Raw genomic sequence first — 20,438 nt, 5'->3', positions numbered from 1 at the left:
GAAAAAGAAATTTCGTTTAAAAATCTGATTTCTTTCTTTTTATAAGCAAACTCAAGTAAAATAAGGTTTACTTCGTACATTTATTTCGTTATAAAAGTAATTCAGTGCATTCAATTGTAATTGTTTTCACGAAAATTTGGATTACTAAAGTACAACGTGGCATTTTTTCCATAGTAAATTGTATAACAATACAGTTGGTAAATTATAATTTATCTTACAATAATAGTAATATAATTTTAAGAGGATTTAAATTTTATCTGATAAATATGTTTAAGGGAAGGTCCGTTAGGTAGCAGCACCGCGTGAGCGTGATTTTCCCGCGTTGCAAGGTTAAAATTGAAACAGTTGCAGTGTATAACAAGTTGTCACGTGTAATAAGTGAAGTCTACAATGTTAGTTATTTCAACATTTATTTTTGCTTACAATAAGTACAGTTCTGATAAAAAATATACAACGTAATGACAAGCAAGTAATTGTCATAGATTTTCAATCATTCTTTCCTGGTATGCATTATTTCGTTTCAGTGGTTTCTTCTTTTATGTTTTAGGCATAACACGTTGGCGATTCGCCATGATTTATAGAAGTCATCGTTGTATATTTACGTACCTACACAATACGTGATATTTCATCCTCAAAACAAAGGTAACATTATATTATTGTGTTAAACATATTCGAAAATATGACAGGCTACAAATAATTCATTGCCACTAGTATTTCATTGTTTATAAATCCAATTGTTTTTTTAACTTTTGATAATTGATTACATCGAATACGCACTGTGAAATGTATGATCCGTACTATTTTACTTTACCTCTAAATTTTAAGTGTAATAATGTATTAAATGACAATGACTTTTTGCGATATAACCTCAAATTGGAAACTTTGTAGGTCGGGGATGATATTCATCGATGAAGTATAGGGATCCTGATCGCGATTGCATACAATTAAAAAATTGGTAAATAAGTATTAAAATCATCAACGTATATGCATCTATAGCGTGTCTGAACTGAAATGCATCACGTGGCTGCATTTGGTGAGTACATATAGAAATGTAATATATAATTTGTAACAAATTTTGATTTGTAATATTTCGTAATATATGCGCGTATAACAAGTGTTTGCAAAAGGGGTTAAGTCTGGGTAATCGAGGTCGGTCTCCGCCCATGTCGTGCTTATTTGCATCGCACGATTTCGTCCAAATTCGGCTTTGCTCGGCTTCATACATACATACATATACAAGTATATGTATAATTATCGGTGGTCGTCGTTGCACAGGATGTTTCTTTGCGCTCATCAGTACAAAGGATATTTCTATCCCTTTCCATCCCATAAATTCGCTTTCTGTAGGATATTTTCGTAATTTAATGCAAAACACCATCACTGTAATGTATAGTAAATAGGGAAAAAAGGTTGTTTGCAGGGGGTTGTTGATTGTGGCAAGTTGCAATCCGTTTGTGTTTACTCGGCTTTGTAGAGGTCGCTAGCTTTAGCTAAGAACGCGTTCGCGAATAGGAAAGAGGTAGAGAACGCACGAAAATGGTGGTCATATTCTAGAAAAGGGTTGAAATAGCAAAAGAAAGAAGGTACGATAAGAAAGGCAACAAATTTAAGGAAAAGGAAAATATAGAAACAACAGGAAATAAAAATAATAAGATAAATGGAACGGTGATAGAGGGGAGAAGTAAGGGTAAATCGAGAAATGCAAATAGCGAAGGGGATGCGAATGAGTTTAAGGCATCGTTCAGACTAGCAGGAAAAGAAAGCCAGCTCGTCGGATGATCTCCAGGCGAAGCTACTAGGCAGCATTTATGCTACCAGTTTGAATGCAGCCTAAAAGGAAGAGAAATAGAAGGACATACGAATAGAATGTTTGTGCGCAGTCGGTACGCGCAGACAGCTCGTCTATATACTTGGTTCAACGACCACCGCCCTAGTATCATCCAACCCCGTAGTACCGGGACGGCTCGTGCGATACTAGCAAGGCGAGAGGGATGAAACGAGTAGTTGGGGTTGAGCGTGAGGGTTGGTTGGGGAGAAAGAGGGTGGCTGGCCTGGGTGGATGATGTTAGGAAGGGGAAGAGACGAGGCGGTGTTGAGCTGAACGGCCCACGGACCAGTTCCGTCTCGAGTCCAGGAGTAGAAGAGCTACTGGCCGCTTGTCTGCTCCCTTCTTTCGCTATAGTTTCATTTCTTTCCGTTTTAGTTCATTCTTCAGTTCCGATTGATTGACACGTATTTACACACATATATGTATTAGTAATATACAAAATCGTCGGTCGACACACTTACACAACCGTGTGGTATATACATACTACTTTACGTATCACAGCCGTACATACACACACGCATACAGATAGAAACACATACAGGAGTACATAAAAGGAAGCGCGCGCGATCGAGCGCGTACACTAGACGTATACTTTGATTATATCTGGTCAACGCAGAGAGAAAATATCGTACGGTATCGCGAATGTAATCGTACGTTTTTGTGTCTGCTGCGTTCCCGTTTGTCGTATATGTTCGATGCACGGGCACACCCGCGATTAAGCGTCGTGTCTGACCAGGTGCATCGGGTCACGTAGTACCTGCCGTCTTCTGTCCATCACGGTGCGCGTGCAACAAGCCCTCCCCCGTACACGCGGCTCGATTGAGTTTTAGGAAACCGTAATTCTCGCATTCAGGTACGTGGACATTTCTATTATGTGACGGCGAAAGTAGAACTCGTTAAACCCTTAGGAACGTCGAGGTTTAAGGTCAGCTCAAGGGAGGGTCACTTTGTGTCCATTTAAAGAAAAGTCTTGAAAATGCTCTTTATTTCCCTTCAATTTTATTTATTTTCTGGACATTTTTTGACCCTTTCTTTCCATCTCCGAAGGATTCACCAAGAGTGGGCTGGCTAGTAGATTTACCTTCGGACGAAATGAAATTCTGTTATAGCAATATTATTATTATTTTGATGAAACTGAAGTAACTTTAACGTTCCACGTGAAAACATGAATTTTGGTCTCGTTCGAGGGTCTTATTTTCGTTTGGTTAACTCTTTCTACAAAACAATTTATAAGTTGTTCACAGTGAAAGGGTTAAACAAAATTGTGCATGTTTTGTATTTTCCTTCTCAATAGTTGACGTGTTTATTTTGTCATTAATATCATCAAGATCATCAAGAGGTTGAAAGGAGTTGTGTTTCAGCGGAAGTTGGGAATAAAGTAGCTTAACAACCCTGTAAATCAACTGTTTACGGCTCGATATGGCGCGTTCGAATCAGTGAGTCGCGTTGTTGGCATGAACATGGGCATACATACAACTCGATGCATCAATTTGACCCGAGTCAAGCTTTCTCGCGAACCGTGTAAAGAAACTTCCCTGCGAAACTGATACCGTCTTCGCCGTATCGCGTTCAAATTACATGCTTATGTTACCTCGTTATCCTTCCTTTCTTCGATCAACCAGACGATCAATTTTTCAACGATCCTAACTTACCTTTAAACGATGAATCTTAAGTGTTATACAAGTCTGTACAGTAGTTTCATAATGTTAGAGAATCTTTCAGCAAGTGGTTTTCCAATTGGAAAATAGTACATACTTTAGCTGAAAATTATTTATTCGATTTGGGATCACAATTGCGAGCCATTGACTTATAGTTGTTTATTATTGAAATGTGCTTCTATTACAGTGTTTAAAAAAAGATGCGTGCATAATCTGTGATAGATGAGGATCAATTAATTACATCTGAAAGTATCGGTGAAAATTTAATGACCCTTATGATCGTATCCACAAGTCGCGTTTGAAAAGGAGGCCAGTCGAATTCGATGAAAATAGCTCGAAAGCTTTTGTTGAAAAGCATTTCAACCGTCGATTGCTTCCGATGGGATGACGTCCAAGTCGAGACGATCGCTATCTTCTCGGCTTAGCGGCTTTTCGAGCGACCTTTGCTCTGTTCTTGCTGGTAGCCAGCTCCAAACCGCCCCTCGTCAGCTGATTGAAATCGATAATGGTGAGCCGAGGCTCGGCTGGATGTCGAGACAGGGGCTGCACCCTGACGATCGGTGCCCCGGGGCTCCGGAACCTGTAGCTCCGGTTCCTGCACCCGCCGACGCCCGTTCCCGTTCCACTTCCACTTCCGGTCCCAAGCTGGCTCATCCGCGTGCCGCTCATCGATCGGCAACCACCGCTCACGGGTAGCTCCGTCTCCTCTTGGAAATACCTGTCGATCACCGACGGCATTGAAATTTAATTTCTCTTCTAAAATATCATTCGTACAACAACGTAGCAAGAATACGGGAATAGAATTACTCGTGAATACTGGCGAGATGCATAGGAGCCGGTGTTCTGCAGGTTTTTCTTCTTGGTTCTCTAAGAACCCGATACCTTGGCCGAGATTGACGCGTTCTTTTGGCGGAAGGTTGATCAGGCAGGCCGGCAGGAATAATACCCATTAATTTGTAGTATTCTAAGAAAACGCGGGCCAGACTACGTCCTACCCTGTAATCTATGATTTAATTCAATCGTCAAGATTCAATGGTAGCAATTAGGAATTGAATTTAAATCGAGTTCTCTAAAGCAAATCTTCCTGCCGATTAATTATATCTCGGTAATTATATTAATATTTCATCACGATGATCTACGATTAGACTTCTGCATTCGAATTAGCGATCGATGTATAACTAGAAAGGATACATCCTTCGTCGGTGTACGGGAATATTTCAGTGGTAGCTTTTCTATTGTATCCGTACATCGATACCTCGATGCTGTAACAGTTGACGTGTTCCTTGAGAATGGAGCACAGATAACGACGGGCGGTCCCTGCCTTGTGTGGATCCTGATTGTACATCGTGTGTCCCATTTCATAACCTTCGGCGTGTTGCGCCAATAACTTCGGCAAAACGATGTGCCTCTCGTACCTGAGGGGCTGGCAGCCATTCATTAGATAGTGTCGCTTGGAGCGATTGAATTTTCCTTGTCAATACGTTCACGTGACGGACAAGGTAAATTGTAAAGGAGAAAAAAAGAATGGGAGAAGGATATTTAATGGTTTTTACCTGACACAAGAGCAAACCAATAAAGTACCTGTACACATCATCGTACGTGTTCCCATAAACAAAGATCCCTGTGGCATTTGTATGAGCATGCAAATCCAGCACGCAGTCTAAAGGGGTACGGCTGCTTTTGTCAAGGTTCTTCAGCATGGGTTTGATCGCCACTAGAGCAGGATGAATCCAATCAGAGATTTTGTTCCAAGAACGGTTCAAATCTGCGCCTATCGCCGTGGATCTTCAAACACGATTGCATCTCTCAGTTAGATTTACAAATTACACCTCCGAGTATTTATTTACCTATAATTGCCAAGAAATACGCCGTCAGGATTTAGCATCGGTACTACTTTGAAGACGACGTAGTTCCTCAGGACTTGAGCGATGGGATGGGAGCTAACCAGAAAGTCCATTAGACCTTGGCAGACGAAGGAAGACGGTGATTCGCCCGGATGAATCCTGGCGAGAACGACTACGACTCTTCTGGATCGATCTCGAGTATCGTCCAGGTTCGAGCTTATCGTGATTAGCTCGATTTTCCTCTTCTGAACAGACGTGGCTAGGGTCTCTCTCTTTGTGCAAGTTATCCTTGTGCAGAGGTTGTCTAGGTGCGCTAGGTATCGGCTGTACGAGTACGGATAAGACAGGGCAAATTGATACACGTCCTCCTCGCGGTCGAAGGAGAAGGCGAAGCTTAGGACATAGTGATTCTGGTGTTGCGCGGACTTGTAGTAGAACACCTGAAGACATATTACACTTTCTAGAGGAAGTAATTAGAAATTGTCGGAATGCATTTCTAGACTCAAGTGGTTCTAAGACTTACAACGTTTAAAGGAAACTTTGCAACGACTATACAAAAATCCTAGGAAACTTTGAACAACCGATAAAGGGATCGTTAACTCACTTGGTCCCTTGGAATCCTCTGCCACTTAGGTTTGCTGCTGCTCTTCACCAACGGTGTCATTCCGTGTCGAAAGAGATTAGCACTTCTGGAAATGTTGACGATGTTGAAGACTACTCGTTGCTCGGCCTTCACGTTATCCACGGTGAAATTGAACCACAGACGAAGACGTGGATTGCAGGTGTCCGGTCTGATGAATAGATCGTATTCGAACTCTGAGATAAGATCCACCCTGCCCAGGTTCCCTGTCTCGAAGGAGGCATCGAAACAGATGTGTCCTTTCTTAGCTTTTCCACTGTGACCCGGTGGTCGCATTACCATCTTGTTCACGTTGCCCAGACCACCCTCTGTATCGCTGTCTTCGCTGTCTGCAATGATGATTTTCATTTAACATTTACGAACCCCTGGTATTTAACAGCTAAAGGGTTAAAGAACAATCACGTTCATTTATATACTAATAATTTTTCAAGCACGAACGAACCAGCTCTCTGATAAAGACTAGTGTGTTCCAAAGGATCACGACCCTCCCCCATAACGATCTCGCGAAAGGTAACAGGCACTGATCCACCGCGTAGAAGACGCGAGAACGAACTGACTTTCGTTTCGTCGAGCTGTTACCACTTACGTGCTAAAGCTGCAACTCTGATCGTTGGATCAGCACGTTACGGGCTAATTCTCGTGTCGGATAGCTCTTCGTGCGAGCTATCTCGGCTAGTTCGTGCATTCGCGTGGTTAAATCCAGTCAGGAATCGGGTTGACGGGAACTCGCGTGGCTGCCACGCGTCAGAGATCTTATTGTTTCGACAGATTGGTCACCTTTCAAACGGTCAAAGGCATATCTACTCGCCAGAGAGAATTCGAAGCATCAGTTTTTATTAATCCTTAGGACTTTTTATTTGATTCTAATTAGGTCCTTCCTTTCTTTAGCCTTTGAAAGAGGAGTTAACGTTGATAGAAATCGGAACTGAAAGGGGTGATTTACACTTCGAAATGATTTTCCAAGTTGATATCTTTACCAGGTAGTTTTACTTCTCCCAATCTCTTGCGATCACGTGGGAACGAACTCGTGGCCAGAGAGCTGTTGCTTCTGGTCACGAAACCAATTATTAGAAGTTTAGTTAGAAGTTGAATGATGTTGGTCTGTTTCTAAACGGTTTACACCTAGATTTTCCTCGTCAGAAAAGAACGAGGTCAAAACGGAATCGGTACACGTCATGTTTTTTCATACTACTTGGAAGAAACAGTAGCGTTTCACGAATAAATCTAAATTAGACCAGCAGAGAGGTTATTTCCATGTCTATATCCACTTGTCAACGTAAATGATGTATCTGAAAGTTGTATATCTATAGCCAGCGACGAGCACACGAAACGAGGTATTAGAGACAGCCAGTCTCTGGACTGTTATCAATGATTCACTTGACGGAGGGTAAAAACAGCTATGTGTTATACAGTCGCGTGAACTTTGTCTTGGCAGTCAATGCTACTGACCGACAGTGACTTGTTCTCATGGAAGGTGCCCCGGTGGAACTTTAAATTTTACGCTACTTTTCGAGATTCCAAAATTTCGGAAAAAGATTCCAGATTGAGTTCTCAGCGGAGGAAGAACAAGTTGCCTAAATGTCAGGGTGCGATAAGCACGATATTACCAAAGTGTTAGAGCTCGCAATGATTCCTCGCGTGACTTTCTGGACTTGCCGATCGACATGACGGATCACTGAAGATCCATCGGAAACACAACTAACTCAGTTTCGTGTGTGTAGGCGTGATATCACATAGACCGTGGCACGTGTTACGTGTTACGTGCTTCGAGTCACGAACAGTTCCTCTGGTTCGTAACGAACTCTCCAAGATGGATCGAATCATGTGTATACGTACCACTCTCCTCGGCCTCGGACATGTTCGAGAGCGGCTCTCCTGGACTGGTCCACGCGAGGTCGAAACTTTGGACGTAGACTGGACGACTCTGCCTTCTATGAATTCACGTTGGTTTCCCTTGGTTTGTTGAATCGATACGTGTCGCAGAGACGCTTCTTTTCTGCTTCTGTCTACCCTGCTTTCTCAGTCTTGCGTGTCCCTGTTAGCTATATTCTACAATTTTTACTCAAAATCACTGCTAATATCAATATTACAGTTAGATTCTCGTTATATTGTCGTGGTGAGGGTAAAAATTGTTTAAGCTTTCAAACTCTGATTAATTAATCATATACAGTATATAGTTCTCGTGAAAGTTCATAGCACCCTGCCCTACGAGCTTTCTATGCTAAAGGTACAGGGTGTTTCATCGAGAGAGGTCGATGCTTACAATGGTCACATATTCCCATTTTGGTACTTGGCAATTCTAACGACCCAGTTAGAAATTTCGAAGATAGCGAGAAATCTGTCGAACATAACTGAAGCCCAGGTCAAACTATGCATTTTCCAATCTTGACAGATCATCTTTCACGTCCTAAACTGGGAACAGACAAGTGTTGTAATGTCAAAAACTTTTACTTCGCTCTGTACTATCGTATATTCGGTTTCAATTCGGTGAAAGTCGAAGAACTTTACCCCCTGAAATACAATCCATTAACCAATAGCGGGCACATCGAGCTCATCTTTCGCGGTAAACATTTGCGCAGGAACGTTTGCTCTTTTACATCCTAGTAACATCCTGACCGAGTGTCCTAGCGAACCTATTTATTTTACACTTTCGCTTTCGGGAACCTATAGAGTATCCATTTCAATTTCCTGTTCAAACTGGAAAAATCAATGAAATTTCATCGGCGTGTACGTGTCCCTTGTCCCTGTGTTGATAATTTCCATGAAACGGGTATGTGCATGCAGAGCACTCAAAGGGTTAATACGCGACCGAGGACCGCGTAATCCACGCGCATGTGTGTCTGCGGATACACGCGTGCAGCCTCGTTTCCCGGGTCTACGTAACAGAAGCAACATGCAAAACGAGCTTAAGTCGCGCATATCTATCTTTGGCCAGGCTCTGCTCCCGGATGAGCAAGCGCACCTATGGCGTTGCGAAGGGATGCAGTCATGGAAACTCGCTTGCAACGCTACGGTGGTCTTTTCCATACTTGGCAAATTAAGTTTAAAAGCTTTTGGTATATTCTTCATTCATTAGAGAAACATCGGGAAACTTGTAAATTATGTTTCATCCTTTATCTATTTAAGTTTCTACATTATTTTCAACTTGAAAATAAGTTCTCAGATTGAATGGCACTCTCCAGTTTTGAGCCACGTGTTTTCCATTAAAACTCCGATAAATTTTCCGTTCATCGATCAGAATTTGATGTGGAATATCTTTTAAATTTGAGAGAGCAATGTTCGGAGCGAGTTTCGACGATGGGTTATGGTTAGGTGTGTTTGTTCGGCTGGTGAATGTCCTCCACTCCTGGGCTCTGCCTGGGACTTCCTGGTGAACCCTTCCCCTTTTCACCCCGTTCGCAACCGAGCTGCAATGTGGAGGGAGAGAGAGAGAGAGAGAATTCAGTGCAAGAGAGAGTGAATGACTAGGAGAAGGCGAGAGATCGATATTCGAAACCCGTGTGCCGTTGGGCAACCGAGCTCCTCTTGCCACCCAACGCCCAATGGCGTAGGAAGAGGGGGCAATTGGGCTAGGTATATCTCCCTGTTCCCAGGATACTCGACAAACGGAAGTTTGGGACAAAGAGGAGGAGCGTTATAAATTGCCCGAGACGGGATTCTGAATTTACGCGTATACCCCCTACCCCCCCACTGCCTAGGTGTCTGTCTTTTTATCTTTCTTATTTTCATCAAATCCTTAGAGTATATATATATATATTTCATAAGATTACTTCAGATTTCGAATAGAATTTCATTTTTACTTGAAATATGAAAAGTTACGTGTTCCGGGCATTTACCTGGTCGTACCCTCTGATTACACATTCATTGTCACGGGAGGGTCATCAAAGTTAAATAATTGAAGTGCTATTTTCTATTATAAATTTTCATCCTCTAAAGCCTACGCCATTGCTCCTGTCTGTCGTCGTACGCATACTATTTACCATTAGATTATCATCCCCTCAATTTTTTCCGTCTCGCCCTCTCATCCTTTCACGAGCAGCTCTTTTCTCGGCGCAGCATCTTTTTTCTTTTTCCATTCACGTATATATCCGGTATCTCTCGGTAATGGAAACACGTAACGGCTAGCAACGAGCAAACCAATTATTTCAGCCATGATGATCGATTCGCGCCCGTCATTTCGGGCAGAGTCATTAACGGACGCTCTTTCACGCGAGCGTTCGTTAACATCGACTGCTCGCTGCGCTGGTAATAACGCGATAATGATATTCCAGTCGGGGGTGTACGCGTCCCTTATCGATCGACACTTTTCTCCTTTGACCCGATCCTTGATAAGATAAACGTCGATCAAACGTACATTATAATTTGCGCTTCATTATGTGTATACAACCGTTGTAGAGAGGATAAAAGAGTTAAAAATTAATTACATTGGATTTTTCATACGAAACATCTCCTTGTGTAGTTTAGAATTTAATTGAGAAGTTCAAGTGTTCCAAGTTGGAAATTCTATTGTATCATTATGAAATTTTTCTTTATTATAAAGCGAGCATACTATTAATCGGTAGGCAAGGCACGTGGATCCATTTATGCAGCACGTGTCCTCTCAAGATTCTACTAAGGGTAGCGTTACATTACCCGATGAATGCACCTCCTCCAGGTAGCTCACCTTCCTACAAAAAACCCGTCCCCTCGATTCAATCCCAAACCTCTAAATACCTTGTACCTACACAATGAAGGGAGAAAAAGGGATGGGAAACAAAGAAAAACCAAGCGACAAAAGTCAGAAAGTTAACCACTATGTTCCCTCCTTTGATGGAAGATTCACTTGAACCTTTATTTTTTTTTTTAATGTCCTCTGAATAAGAAAAAAGGATAAAAATTGGATTAAAGTTAAACTTTCTGGAAAATTTGGTGAATATCCGTGCACATTGGTTGGCCGGTGGATGATGTGGTAAAGGCACGGGGTGAAATTTGGCCGCATTCGCAGGAATCGGAGGGAGGTGGGAACCCTTGGGACGGTTTCCATTTTCAACGTGGCGCCTGCGTTCTCGAGCTCTGCACGGGCTTGCACAACCCTCTCTCTCTTCTACCCTTTTCGTCGAGTTTCTATCTCTCTTTCTTCTATATTACAGCCTGAATTTCCACCCCTACTCTTTCAACCCTCGAGCAACGCTTGCGCACGTGCACCTCCCCCGCGTCTGGCCATTTTTTTTTTTCTTCTTTTGCTTCTTGTTCCCCTCGAATTCAAACCCCCAACCCTTGCACAACGACGAGAAACTTTGATGAAACACAGCCGAATATACGTATATGTACATTTCTACGATGAATTTATTAATAGAGGATTTAATGACACTTGCCATAATGTATCTATCGAGGTTTTATATAAAAAAAAAAAACAGCTTTCACAGTCGAGCCTTTGATCAATATTTTAGAATTTGGTTAAATTATTTGATACAACGTGAATACGAATTTCCATCATTATTTTCATTTATTATTATTGAAAGGACGGTCTTAAATTTTTTTGGGGGGTAGAAACCATCTGTCCCCGTTGAAAGCAGCAATTAACGCGTTTTTTGTGGTCATCTAATTGCCAGTGCTCGTTTTCCATGAATTTACCCTTTCATCAGGTTCTTCTGACACCTGTACGCAAACCCCGCCCTGTTACATTCTTTTCTTCTTTTAAATCTCTTGTCCTCTTCCCTTGCTTCTTCAACCAACATCCACAAGCTGTTCTTTTCCGACTCTGTTCGTGTCCTTATCCTGTCCTTTCAATTGGTATCGGTGGAGATGCAAAGTCCAGAGGGTCTCCTGAGGGAAGAACCATTGTTTACGACCCTTCTGTAGCGCTTGCGTACTTGGCAAACGTCCATGATTTTATTTCTCTTCTTTTTCTTTGCTTCTTTTTTGTTCACGTTGTTTCTCTTTGTCTTTAATAGCCGGACAATTATAATGTCCAGGGATTTTGGGGAGTACAATGATCCTTTTTTTTATTCTTCTTCAATGGATACGTTCTATTTTGTATTGACCTGTCGTAATCGTATGTTGTCTGGATATTGTTCGTCATTCATTTCGCAATTGCATCAATTTTCCGACAACTTTAACATTTTCCTTCCTCCTCCGCATTTGCTGCAACCCCTAACATTTAGCGTTCCTCGACGCAGAGCAGGAAATACAGTGATTGTTTTTAACCTTGATTTCGCGCCTGCGCGTTCGCTTCTGGTTCTTCAATTTTCTTACCACTTTTCCATATTCCCAGCCATCTACTACTAACCTAACCTAACCCAACCTACCTCAGGTATCTGAGAATCTCTCAGTGATGTGTACCTATAAAGAGGAGCACAGTCATTGTTCCTAGGCCTGATACAGCGCCTGCGTATATCAGTTCGTCCCACAACTTTTCTCGTTCCTCATTTCTTACAACTTCAGCCTCGTCCCTTTCACCCCCGTTTCACCGTCGCTCCTTTCGTATACACATTATAATCTGAGTAGTAGTGATCCAAAGAGAAGGGTGCATTGCCTCTATCCAGGCGCTTGCGTACATTCCATCGGTCTCTCCTCCTTTTTCACTTGCTCTTCAAACGCTATCCTCCTGGTTGACTCCCACCCCTTCGTGGTCTAACCAGGACTAGTATCAAGAAGGGTGGTGGTGGTTGTCGAACGGGTGCACGGATTGGCGGTGGCGTACAGCTCCGTCAGTTTAGTTACCGCACCACATAAAGGCATTGCGTTGTAGACACCGTTATACCCGCAACATTCTTATACTATTTGCTTCTATATCTTCAGTTTTTAATCCTTTGATTTCGCAATACGTTCGTATACATCCAAAACAATAATTACATATATAATAATATACGTTTATTCTTGCTTTCTCCCTGACCACGTGTTCAACCGTGTGTGTCTGTGTGTGGTTCACGCACAAACGACCTCGAAGTTAAACAACAACAATAACAACAACAAGAATCATCAGGAACTACAGAAAAAAAAAAAAGTTCTTCCACGTGTGTCTTAATCAGAGATCTTATGATTTCGTTCGTCCCTGTTCTTCACCCTTCCTCGATCCTTTTCTCTTACCTTTCAACCCTTCGAAGATCTCCGGGTTCATGCGTTTTTCTCGACTCGTTAAAAAATAAAGGGAAAGATTAAATTTAATAATTTCGGTGGGAAAAAGTCAACGAATCGACGTCTGGAAGATTGAAAGAAGAGGAAACACAAGAGAGACGAGAAAGGGAGAGGTAGAAAGAAAGAAAGAAAGATAGAGAGAGAGAGTAAATAGTGTCAGACGGTTGGAGTGACAGAGAGACACTATAGGGTGTGTTCCGTCGATATTCTTCGTCGTTTTTTCTTTTAATTCTTATTTAATTGTTTTTCGTCTTTCCTGTCGTTCAGCCGGAAATCAAGTGTCGCGGAAACGAGTCGTTCGATCGATGAAAAGAAACTGTACCTCGTCGTACGAGAAAGTGCAAGAACTTGATTTTTAGTGTTGTTCGGTAAAATAATAAATTAAAAAGGAAACGAAACACGCACACGTTGTTTAAAGAGAAATTAAATGAACGAGTCATCGGAATGAAATAATTCAAAGAAATGAGAAATCTAGAGATACATAGATAACGTAAATAACAAACAGAGAGAGATAATCTATATATTAAATATAATAATAAATGATCGTAACGCAAAAAGATTAAAAAAAAATTAACCCAGACCGTCGTTTCGTTCTACGCCCAGATATCGGCATCCTCCAACCACTGATTTTCATCGTTAACCGGTATGTTCATTTGTTTCTTTACTTTTGTTGCTTCTGTGATTCTGACGTTCGAATTTATTATTATCGTTCTATTATTATCTTGTTATATTAATTGTTGATTAATTAATTATCGTTATAATTGGATACATTACATTATTCTCGATCTCTGTGTACTTACAATCGATCCATGTGTTTTTTGGTAGCGGTTTATATTCGACTGCTGCCGATTCAATTTAAATATATGTTTATTATCCTTTGCCGGAATATCCTCGACACAGGGACCGATCGCAGGATACCATCCCTCCGTCATTCACCGTCATTCTATCCTTCGGTAATCCTCTTTTCGTCGTGTTCTTTTGGCCAGTGAAAACGTTGCGATTTTTATGAACATTACATTCTCAATTCTAAGATTAGAAAAATAAATAGAAAAGAATCGCAATTTTATCCGTTTAATCGAGGGAATAAAAAGAAAGCAAGCAAGTGTCAGGGAAACGTGGTTCTGAACAGCAGCTGATGTTTTTCCACGGCGCAGTATCCATGGGCCAGAAGTTTGGGCGTGGCAGAGGAAAGCAACGTGGTGGCCGGTCACGAGAACGCGAACGAGCCAACCTCTTGTCATTTTCAGTTCAAACTGTTCTTTTCCCTTTTGCGGAGCAACACAGCGAAAGGTTACGAAAAACGATAACGGAACGTATATATTAAAAAAGACAGACGAAAGAGTTTAAAGAAAATAATTAAAAAAAGAAAAGAGAGATATATATTCATATACATATACGTATACACATACGAATCTATCGATCGAATGTTAAAATAAGTTCGGGGTAAAAACAAGACGATGGAAAACGGCGAGAGTGTACACGAAGGATCAAGCAGATCCAGGATGGAGCAACTGGCACTGCGGGTCCTCGTCGAGGACAAGCAGGAAGTCTCGAGAGGGACGCTTCCGTCCGCGATGGCCTCGATCACAATGGTGCGTGAGAGGGATAAAGGGGGTGTTAGATAGTCCATTTTCAAAGACAATAGACACACGGAATTTTTAAGTATCCCTTCCGTTTCATCACCATTTTTTTCGTTTCGATCAAAGTACTTTTTTCCTCGTCGAAGGAGAAAGGGATAACCCTTCCGAGTTGAATCAACGCGTAGAGAATAATTATCGTTCGTTTTTCCTCGAAGGGCCCATTTCTGTCTTCTTTGACACGCCTCGTGTAAGAATCGAGCTGGAGATGATTTTTAATTACAACACCTTTTAATATTGCTCTCGTGATAAGTGTCCTTTGAGATACGAATTTTATTATTCGTTTCTGTTTTCCTATGAAAATTCCCAGCGGGTCGTTGAAGTATCAAAGATTGACCGAGGGATCGCGAGGCTGGTAGGCGGATGACAGAGCAGAATGAAAGGGAGAAGGATAGATATTCAACGAGCAGAAGGGAAAGAGAGAAAGACTAGGTCTAGTTGGGGAGGCTCGTATTGATCGTTCCTGGGTCCATGTGACGCGCTTGCGTTTCGCCGTGGGGTAAAATCGTGGCGAGGGTAAACTACGGGAGAGAGGGTGGAAAAGAGAGCGAGGGAGACGGAGAGAGATCGGTGTGCCGGGGTTCATATACCCCCAGGGTAACTGCAACGTTCCATCGTGCCACCGACCAATCAATGGAGCTTCTCTACTTCTCTGTCTCTCCCTCTTTTTCCTTCACCCCGTTCATTCGTCATTCTTTTTATTCCTCCTTTCCCGGCTCTTCGTCCATCATCCTGTGGCCACGTAACACGATTGGATCGGCTATTTTGATTTTCGGAGAATCTCAAAAAACCTAATCACATTTCGCGATCATCGATCTAACCGTAAGCAGACGCTTCTTTTCTTTTTTCCTCCCCAAGCATTTGTTTACCTTACGTAATCACTCTTTGTGGACTTCGAGGCGAGTCGTAAGGTTTCCTCGGATACTTCGTGATACGATCATTCGAGCCGAGAGGCGATCAGGAATCGGTGAAAATTGGTTGGTGTTGCGAAACCGCAGGGGAGGAATTAATCGATCGCATCTTAATTAGCGTAACGATTACGTGCTCGCTCGATCGATTCACCAGGTTCTGTTTTCTGTTTCCCTTAGTCGGGGTCGAGTAGCTTTCGTGCAGATGCTCGTTAAAATCCTCGTCATCCCTCTTTCATGTTTCAACGATAATACCAACCCTCTGACGTTGAATACCGCTAGTCGGTTCCAAAAGTAAAACATTTTCTTCATCGTCTATCTTTTATTATGACATTTTCTCGCATTGTTTCCATGATTTCTCCTTGTTTTTATCGAGTCGACGGTTCGACGAACCCTGGAGAAACTTTACGGTCGTACGTACATGCGCGTCGACGAACAGAGGTGGGGCCAACCCCCGAAAAACCGAAGCTTCGACAGCTGGATCACGATCAAACGAAAGAAGAGGGTTTGCCTTTTCGAATAAGAATGATTCACGATCTATATGCTTCTCCATGATTTCGATTCTGCGTTTAATGGTCGATCATTCTGCTGAAGTTTCATGGGTATTGTTAAGAACGTAGACACCAGATGGGCATTTGGTACGCGAATGAGAAATGATTAGACTGATCTTTCGAGCTAAATCGAAAGAATTTCTTTATGTTCATTGATCAAGGATTTGGTCTTCTATTGTTGCTACAATGATAACTCAAAACTCAACTAATTTGTATAATTCCATCTATTTGTTTCATGATTTTCATCTTTCCTGATGGTCGATTTGCTGGAACGTTTCCATGGGTATTGTTAAAAAAATGGCACCAGATGGGCCTCGCGAGTGAAAACGATCAGAGGGTGTACAAGTGTGTGCTTGTGAAATATATTATTAACCGGTTTTATTTCAACGAATAGGTAAATGGTATCACTGTTAATCGATGGAGGGGGTCAATTTGTCGAAAATTGCAGTGCGTGTGAACCCTGGCTTTGAATCGCATGCTTCTTTTATAGGACAAACTGAAATTAAAGTTGAAGAATGCCCTTCATTAAAGAAGGTCGTCGCATTTCCGGTTAGTAGGGAATAACTGGAATAGCGGTAGCTCACAGTCAAGGGTTGCACCTTGGAATTCCTCGAGGGGGCCAAAGTAAAAAGATGGCAATTTATATTTTTCAACTTGGATAGTTTTTAAATATCCGCCATTTGCCTTTCGAAAGTAAGAAAAAGAACCATGAAGCCTGAAACTTTTGGATTTTACTTATTTACTTAATCGTAGGGTCGTTGTTCTTGTTGCTAAGGCGATCAGAGGCCAGCAAACTTTCATAATTCCAACGGTAATGCGGCAGAACTTCCTGTCCCACCGTGTGGCTGGTTTTAAAGCTACCGAGTATAATGGAACATATTCGCATATGCGTCAGCTACGTGTCCCTATTTCTTTCTTTTTTTTTCCATTCCGCATCTGTTACAAGTCCTGTCGTTCTGGTCCCAGTTTCTCTCCCTTATTTTTTTCATTCTCTGCCACAACAACTAGACAATACCCATATGATTTTTCCGTGGTGATGGAATTGGGCAATGATATCATCTCTTATCATAACTTTAAAAGACAGAAGGTTGAAACACCTTTCTACCTCGACTATGTATATTTATAGTATTTAACGCGGATATATTTATAATTTCACTCGTACATAGTCGGTTCGTGCAGAAACTATTCATGGAATCGCTACTTTCGAACATTGTGTAATCGGACCGTGATTTTTTTTTTCAACTTGTAAAAATGATTACGCGTGGTTCCGTATAAGGGTGACGCAAGACAGCGGAAACGAATTTCCGAAAACACAAACTCTCGGTTATTGGCACGACCGCCAAGTGTTGCTCGGCTTGTTTCGTCAGCGGCGCATAATTTTGGCCCGTCGTCATTTTAGAGACTGGCCTCTTGATCTCCAGAGATAAAGGCAGGGTAAGGTCAGGGATGCAGAGCTTTTTCTCGACGCTTCTGTTCGTCCATAATTTTCATTCAATTTTTCTAATTTTTAGATGTACCAATGTTTGAAAAAATCTAACGAAATTTTGTTTATCGATTTTCTTGGAAAGATTCAATTTCATGGTCTCTGGCAAATGGCCACCATCGAATCTCAACGATGTAATTCATGGTTTCGAGTTCACTGTCGATCAAGAGAGAGAGAGGCCACAGGGCCTATAGTACACGGGGTAAAAGGACTCTTGTATCGACGCGATAGAGCTCCGGTACGACGGGGGTCAAAAACCGTAAAGGGGTGGTCATGATCTGATGCAAGGGGTGATGCAAGTAACGATAGAGAGAGAGAGGGTTAGTGGGAGGGCATACTTTCTGCCCTCGCAATATCAGGGTAGCCATGTTGCAAACATTTCTAACGAACAAACCCCTGCAAACATCTCGAGGGCTCGGAACGCTTGAAATATTGTCTGCGAAGCGTTTAGCCAATGTTGACACCCTCGTTACAGATGCAAAATTCAAAGTGACAGGTGTCCAGTTTAATTGTACGTCGTAAAATAAACAAAATTGTTGGTAACGAGTTGCTTAACGCTATGCCAGTAATTTCTTAAGCACGTGACAATTTTGATAGCACAAAAATAATTATAAATTTAGAATGCCGCTGTCACTACCGCGGTAGTGCCGAGCGTCTGTCATAGGGTTAACAAAATATTTCAAAAAATTCAAAATATTTGAAATTTGATTAGGGAAAAAATTGTGCGTTTGCCGGGACAAGGGGTGCTAGTTCGATCGACGACGGGAGGTCGCAGTTTATTTAAGAACGCGCATACGTCTCTTATTAGTTCGATCGGCAACCCCTCGTAGTGTACGCGCGACTCGCTAGTAATATAACGAGGGGTTCGCGAGACGGGCATAGCCGAGGGTGCGCGACCGTAGCCGACCGCTTCCGAACTCGACCGAACAGGCTCGCGAAGCGATGCAAGCCGCTCATAGTACGTCTGGTGTGTCCAGTCTCTAGGCAGCCCCCGCCCGTGTCGTGTCGTTATTTCCGTTTCCTTAGTATAGTGTTTAACGCTTTAATTTCTAGTCTCGTGTAACCCTCTTACACATTCACACACATACACACACACACGTAATCACGCTCTCTTCTTTACGTACACATACATTCATACGTGGTACTCCCTCTTTTCTTTTTTACGATCGACGTATACGAAATTTGGTAGTTTCGGTTTCCGAAGATATTAGACGCAAAACGATTTCCGGCTCTCTCCTCGCAGATACACATATACACCCACGCGTACAGACATATGTGCTGGGCGAAGTGAAATCGAAGGACCGTCGACCAGGAGACGAGCATAAATGCCGATTTACGAGCGCTCGCGTCGTACTTTTCTTTCATTGATTTCCCCTTCTGTTCCGGGCGGCGGTGCGAGAGCGTGATAGTAGGTGTACATAAAGAGAGAGAGAGAAAGAGAAAGTAGAGAAGACGAGAGACCGGCGCGATACATCGACGAGACCACGAGAGTAGTCGTGTAGCACAGGCTGTTTGCACGGTGCTCGGTTTCGCGTGCGACCGAAACGTTCGAAGAAAAAGGGAAGCGGCGTTCGCGTCGTGAAAACGAAGCACGAGCAAAAGTGTCGCGTCCCGGCAGAAAGTGTTCTCTGTGTCTCTGTGTGCATGTGTGTCGTGTGCTTTCGCGTGCATCGATCGTAAAGTAGAGAAGGTGGCTCCAGATTAAAGAAGTTGGAAAAAGGTAAGCTGGGTAGTTCGTTCGTTATCCCGTTTTTCTCTTTGTATTTGTTCGAAACATTCTCGTACGGATGCTGTGCAACCTCGTCCATAGAGAGATTCGGAGCACGTGCCTCACGAGTTTCATGCCACATTCTCATTCTCACCCTTTGCTTTCTGCGTTCTTTCTCCCTCTCTCGCCCCCACTTTCGGTCACCTTCTCCCCCCCCTTCTTCGATAGCAGGCACGAGCTATTGCGTTTTTGCCTGCTCCCGTGTATATGCGTGCGTGCGAGCCTGTTTTCTCGCGCGGAAAGGGGCGTACGCAAGCGGGAGAGGTTTCCCTTGCTCTCTCTTTCTCTCTCGTGCGCACACCGGCGAAAGAAGAGAAAGAGGGGAGATAGCGGGCGACCACGAAAGAGAGAGGGAGAAAACGAGCGAGGCAGGGACCCGAGAAGTCGCGCTCGTATTGATCGGTCCCGGCCACGCGATTTTCACGATCCGTCGCCATGGCCACCTGGCCACCGGCCGAAGATCGTATCTGCCAGCGTACGTGAAAATCGAACTTTAACCCACCCTCACCTTCCTCGTTAAACCCACCTGCTACTTCTACTACTAATTTATATTATCTTTCGAAGAAATCTTTAACTAAAGGATTCCTTTAAAAATGGCAAAAATTTTTAACTAATCCCTAACTTGAGCGTAGGGAATTTTTGATTCTGGGATTACTCTCGGTCAGTAAACGATACAATATCTCGAGAGTTATCAGTATTATTGTGACATGTTGTGACGCCATATTGATTTTAATTCGCAACTTGATTACGTAAAATTTTATGGTGTCGCTTTTGTCGGCATAATGATATTGATCTCGCGATGGAATAGTTGAGAAAGATACGGAGATAGGTCAGAAACTTATGATACCTTAAGTAGTATAACCAAATCTTGAGATAACATTGAAGGAAGCAACAACGAGACGGGGTGGAATTAAAAAAAAAAAAGGACGGGTAGAAATGGTAGAGATACGTCGGTTCTCTCGATTCTCTTAGATCGCCCGCGAACGAGATCGACTTTTATCGAGC

The 20,438-nt window shown here is 42.5% G+C and overlaps 2 protein-coding genes across 15 annotated transcripts in view; one reads left to right on the top strand and one right to left on the bottom strand.

Annotated features, from left to right (window-relative positions):
- The first annotated feature begins 332 nt into the window (after positions 1-332).
- LOC114879788 (ELAV-like protein 1) overlaps positions 333-20,438 on the top strand; it is a 32,302-nt gene continuing 12,196 nt past the window's right edge. For 8 of the 13 annotated variants that reach the window (XM_029195072.2, XM_029195071.2, XM_029195066.2 and 5 more), the window contains exon 1: positions 18,644-19,385. The gene's annotated coding sequence lies outside the window, so the exon portion shown is untranslated. Of the gene's footprint in view, positions 470-547; positions 643-888; positions 1,034-2,136; positions 2,682-12,677; positions 13,730-14,412; positions 14,679-18,643; positions 19,386-20,438 lie in introns of those variants that run through there. The other 5 variants (XM_029195059.2, XM_029195060.2, XM_029195061.2 and 2 more) reach the window with 5 other exon arrangements.
- LOC114879786 (cytosolic carboxypeptidase 6) lies at positions 3,697-7,870 on the bottom strand. Of its 2 annotated transcripts, none has more exons than XM_046288442.1 (7): positions 7,807-7,870; positions 5,935-6,299; positions 5,334-5,770; positions 5,068-5,271; positions 4,678-4,901; positions 4,294-4,489; positions 3,697-4,204 (listed from the first exon to the last, which is right to left on the bottom strand). In XM_046288442.1, exons 1-7 carry the CDS (start codon positions 7,826-7,828, stop codon positions 3,895-3,897), a joined length of 1,758 nt encoding a protein of 585 aa, XP_046144398.1. In that variant the 5' UTR covers positions 7,829-7,870; the 3' UTR covers positions 3,697-3,894. The 2 variants fall into 2 exon arrangements, with proteins under 2 accessions (XP_046144398.1, XP_029050884.1); XM_029195051.2 differs by lacking the exon at positions 7,807-7,870 and adding an exon at positions 6,413-6,482.

This window comes from Osmia bicornis, chromosome 13 (genome assembly GCF_907164935.1).
Source record: "Osmia bicornis bicornis chromosome 13, iOsmBic2.1, whole genome shotgun sequence".
In the NCBI taxonomy this organism is placed as follows: Eukaryota; Metazoa; Arthropoda; class Insecta; order Hymenoptera; family Megachilidae; genus Osmia; species Osmia bicornis.
This window is presented reverse-complemented; position numbering and strand designations above follow the sequence as displayed.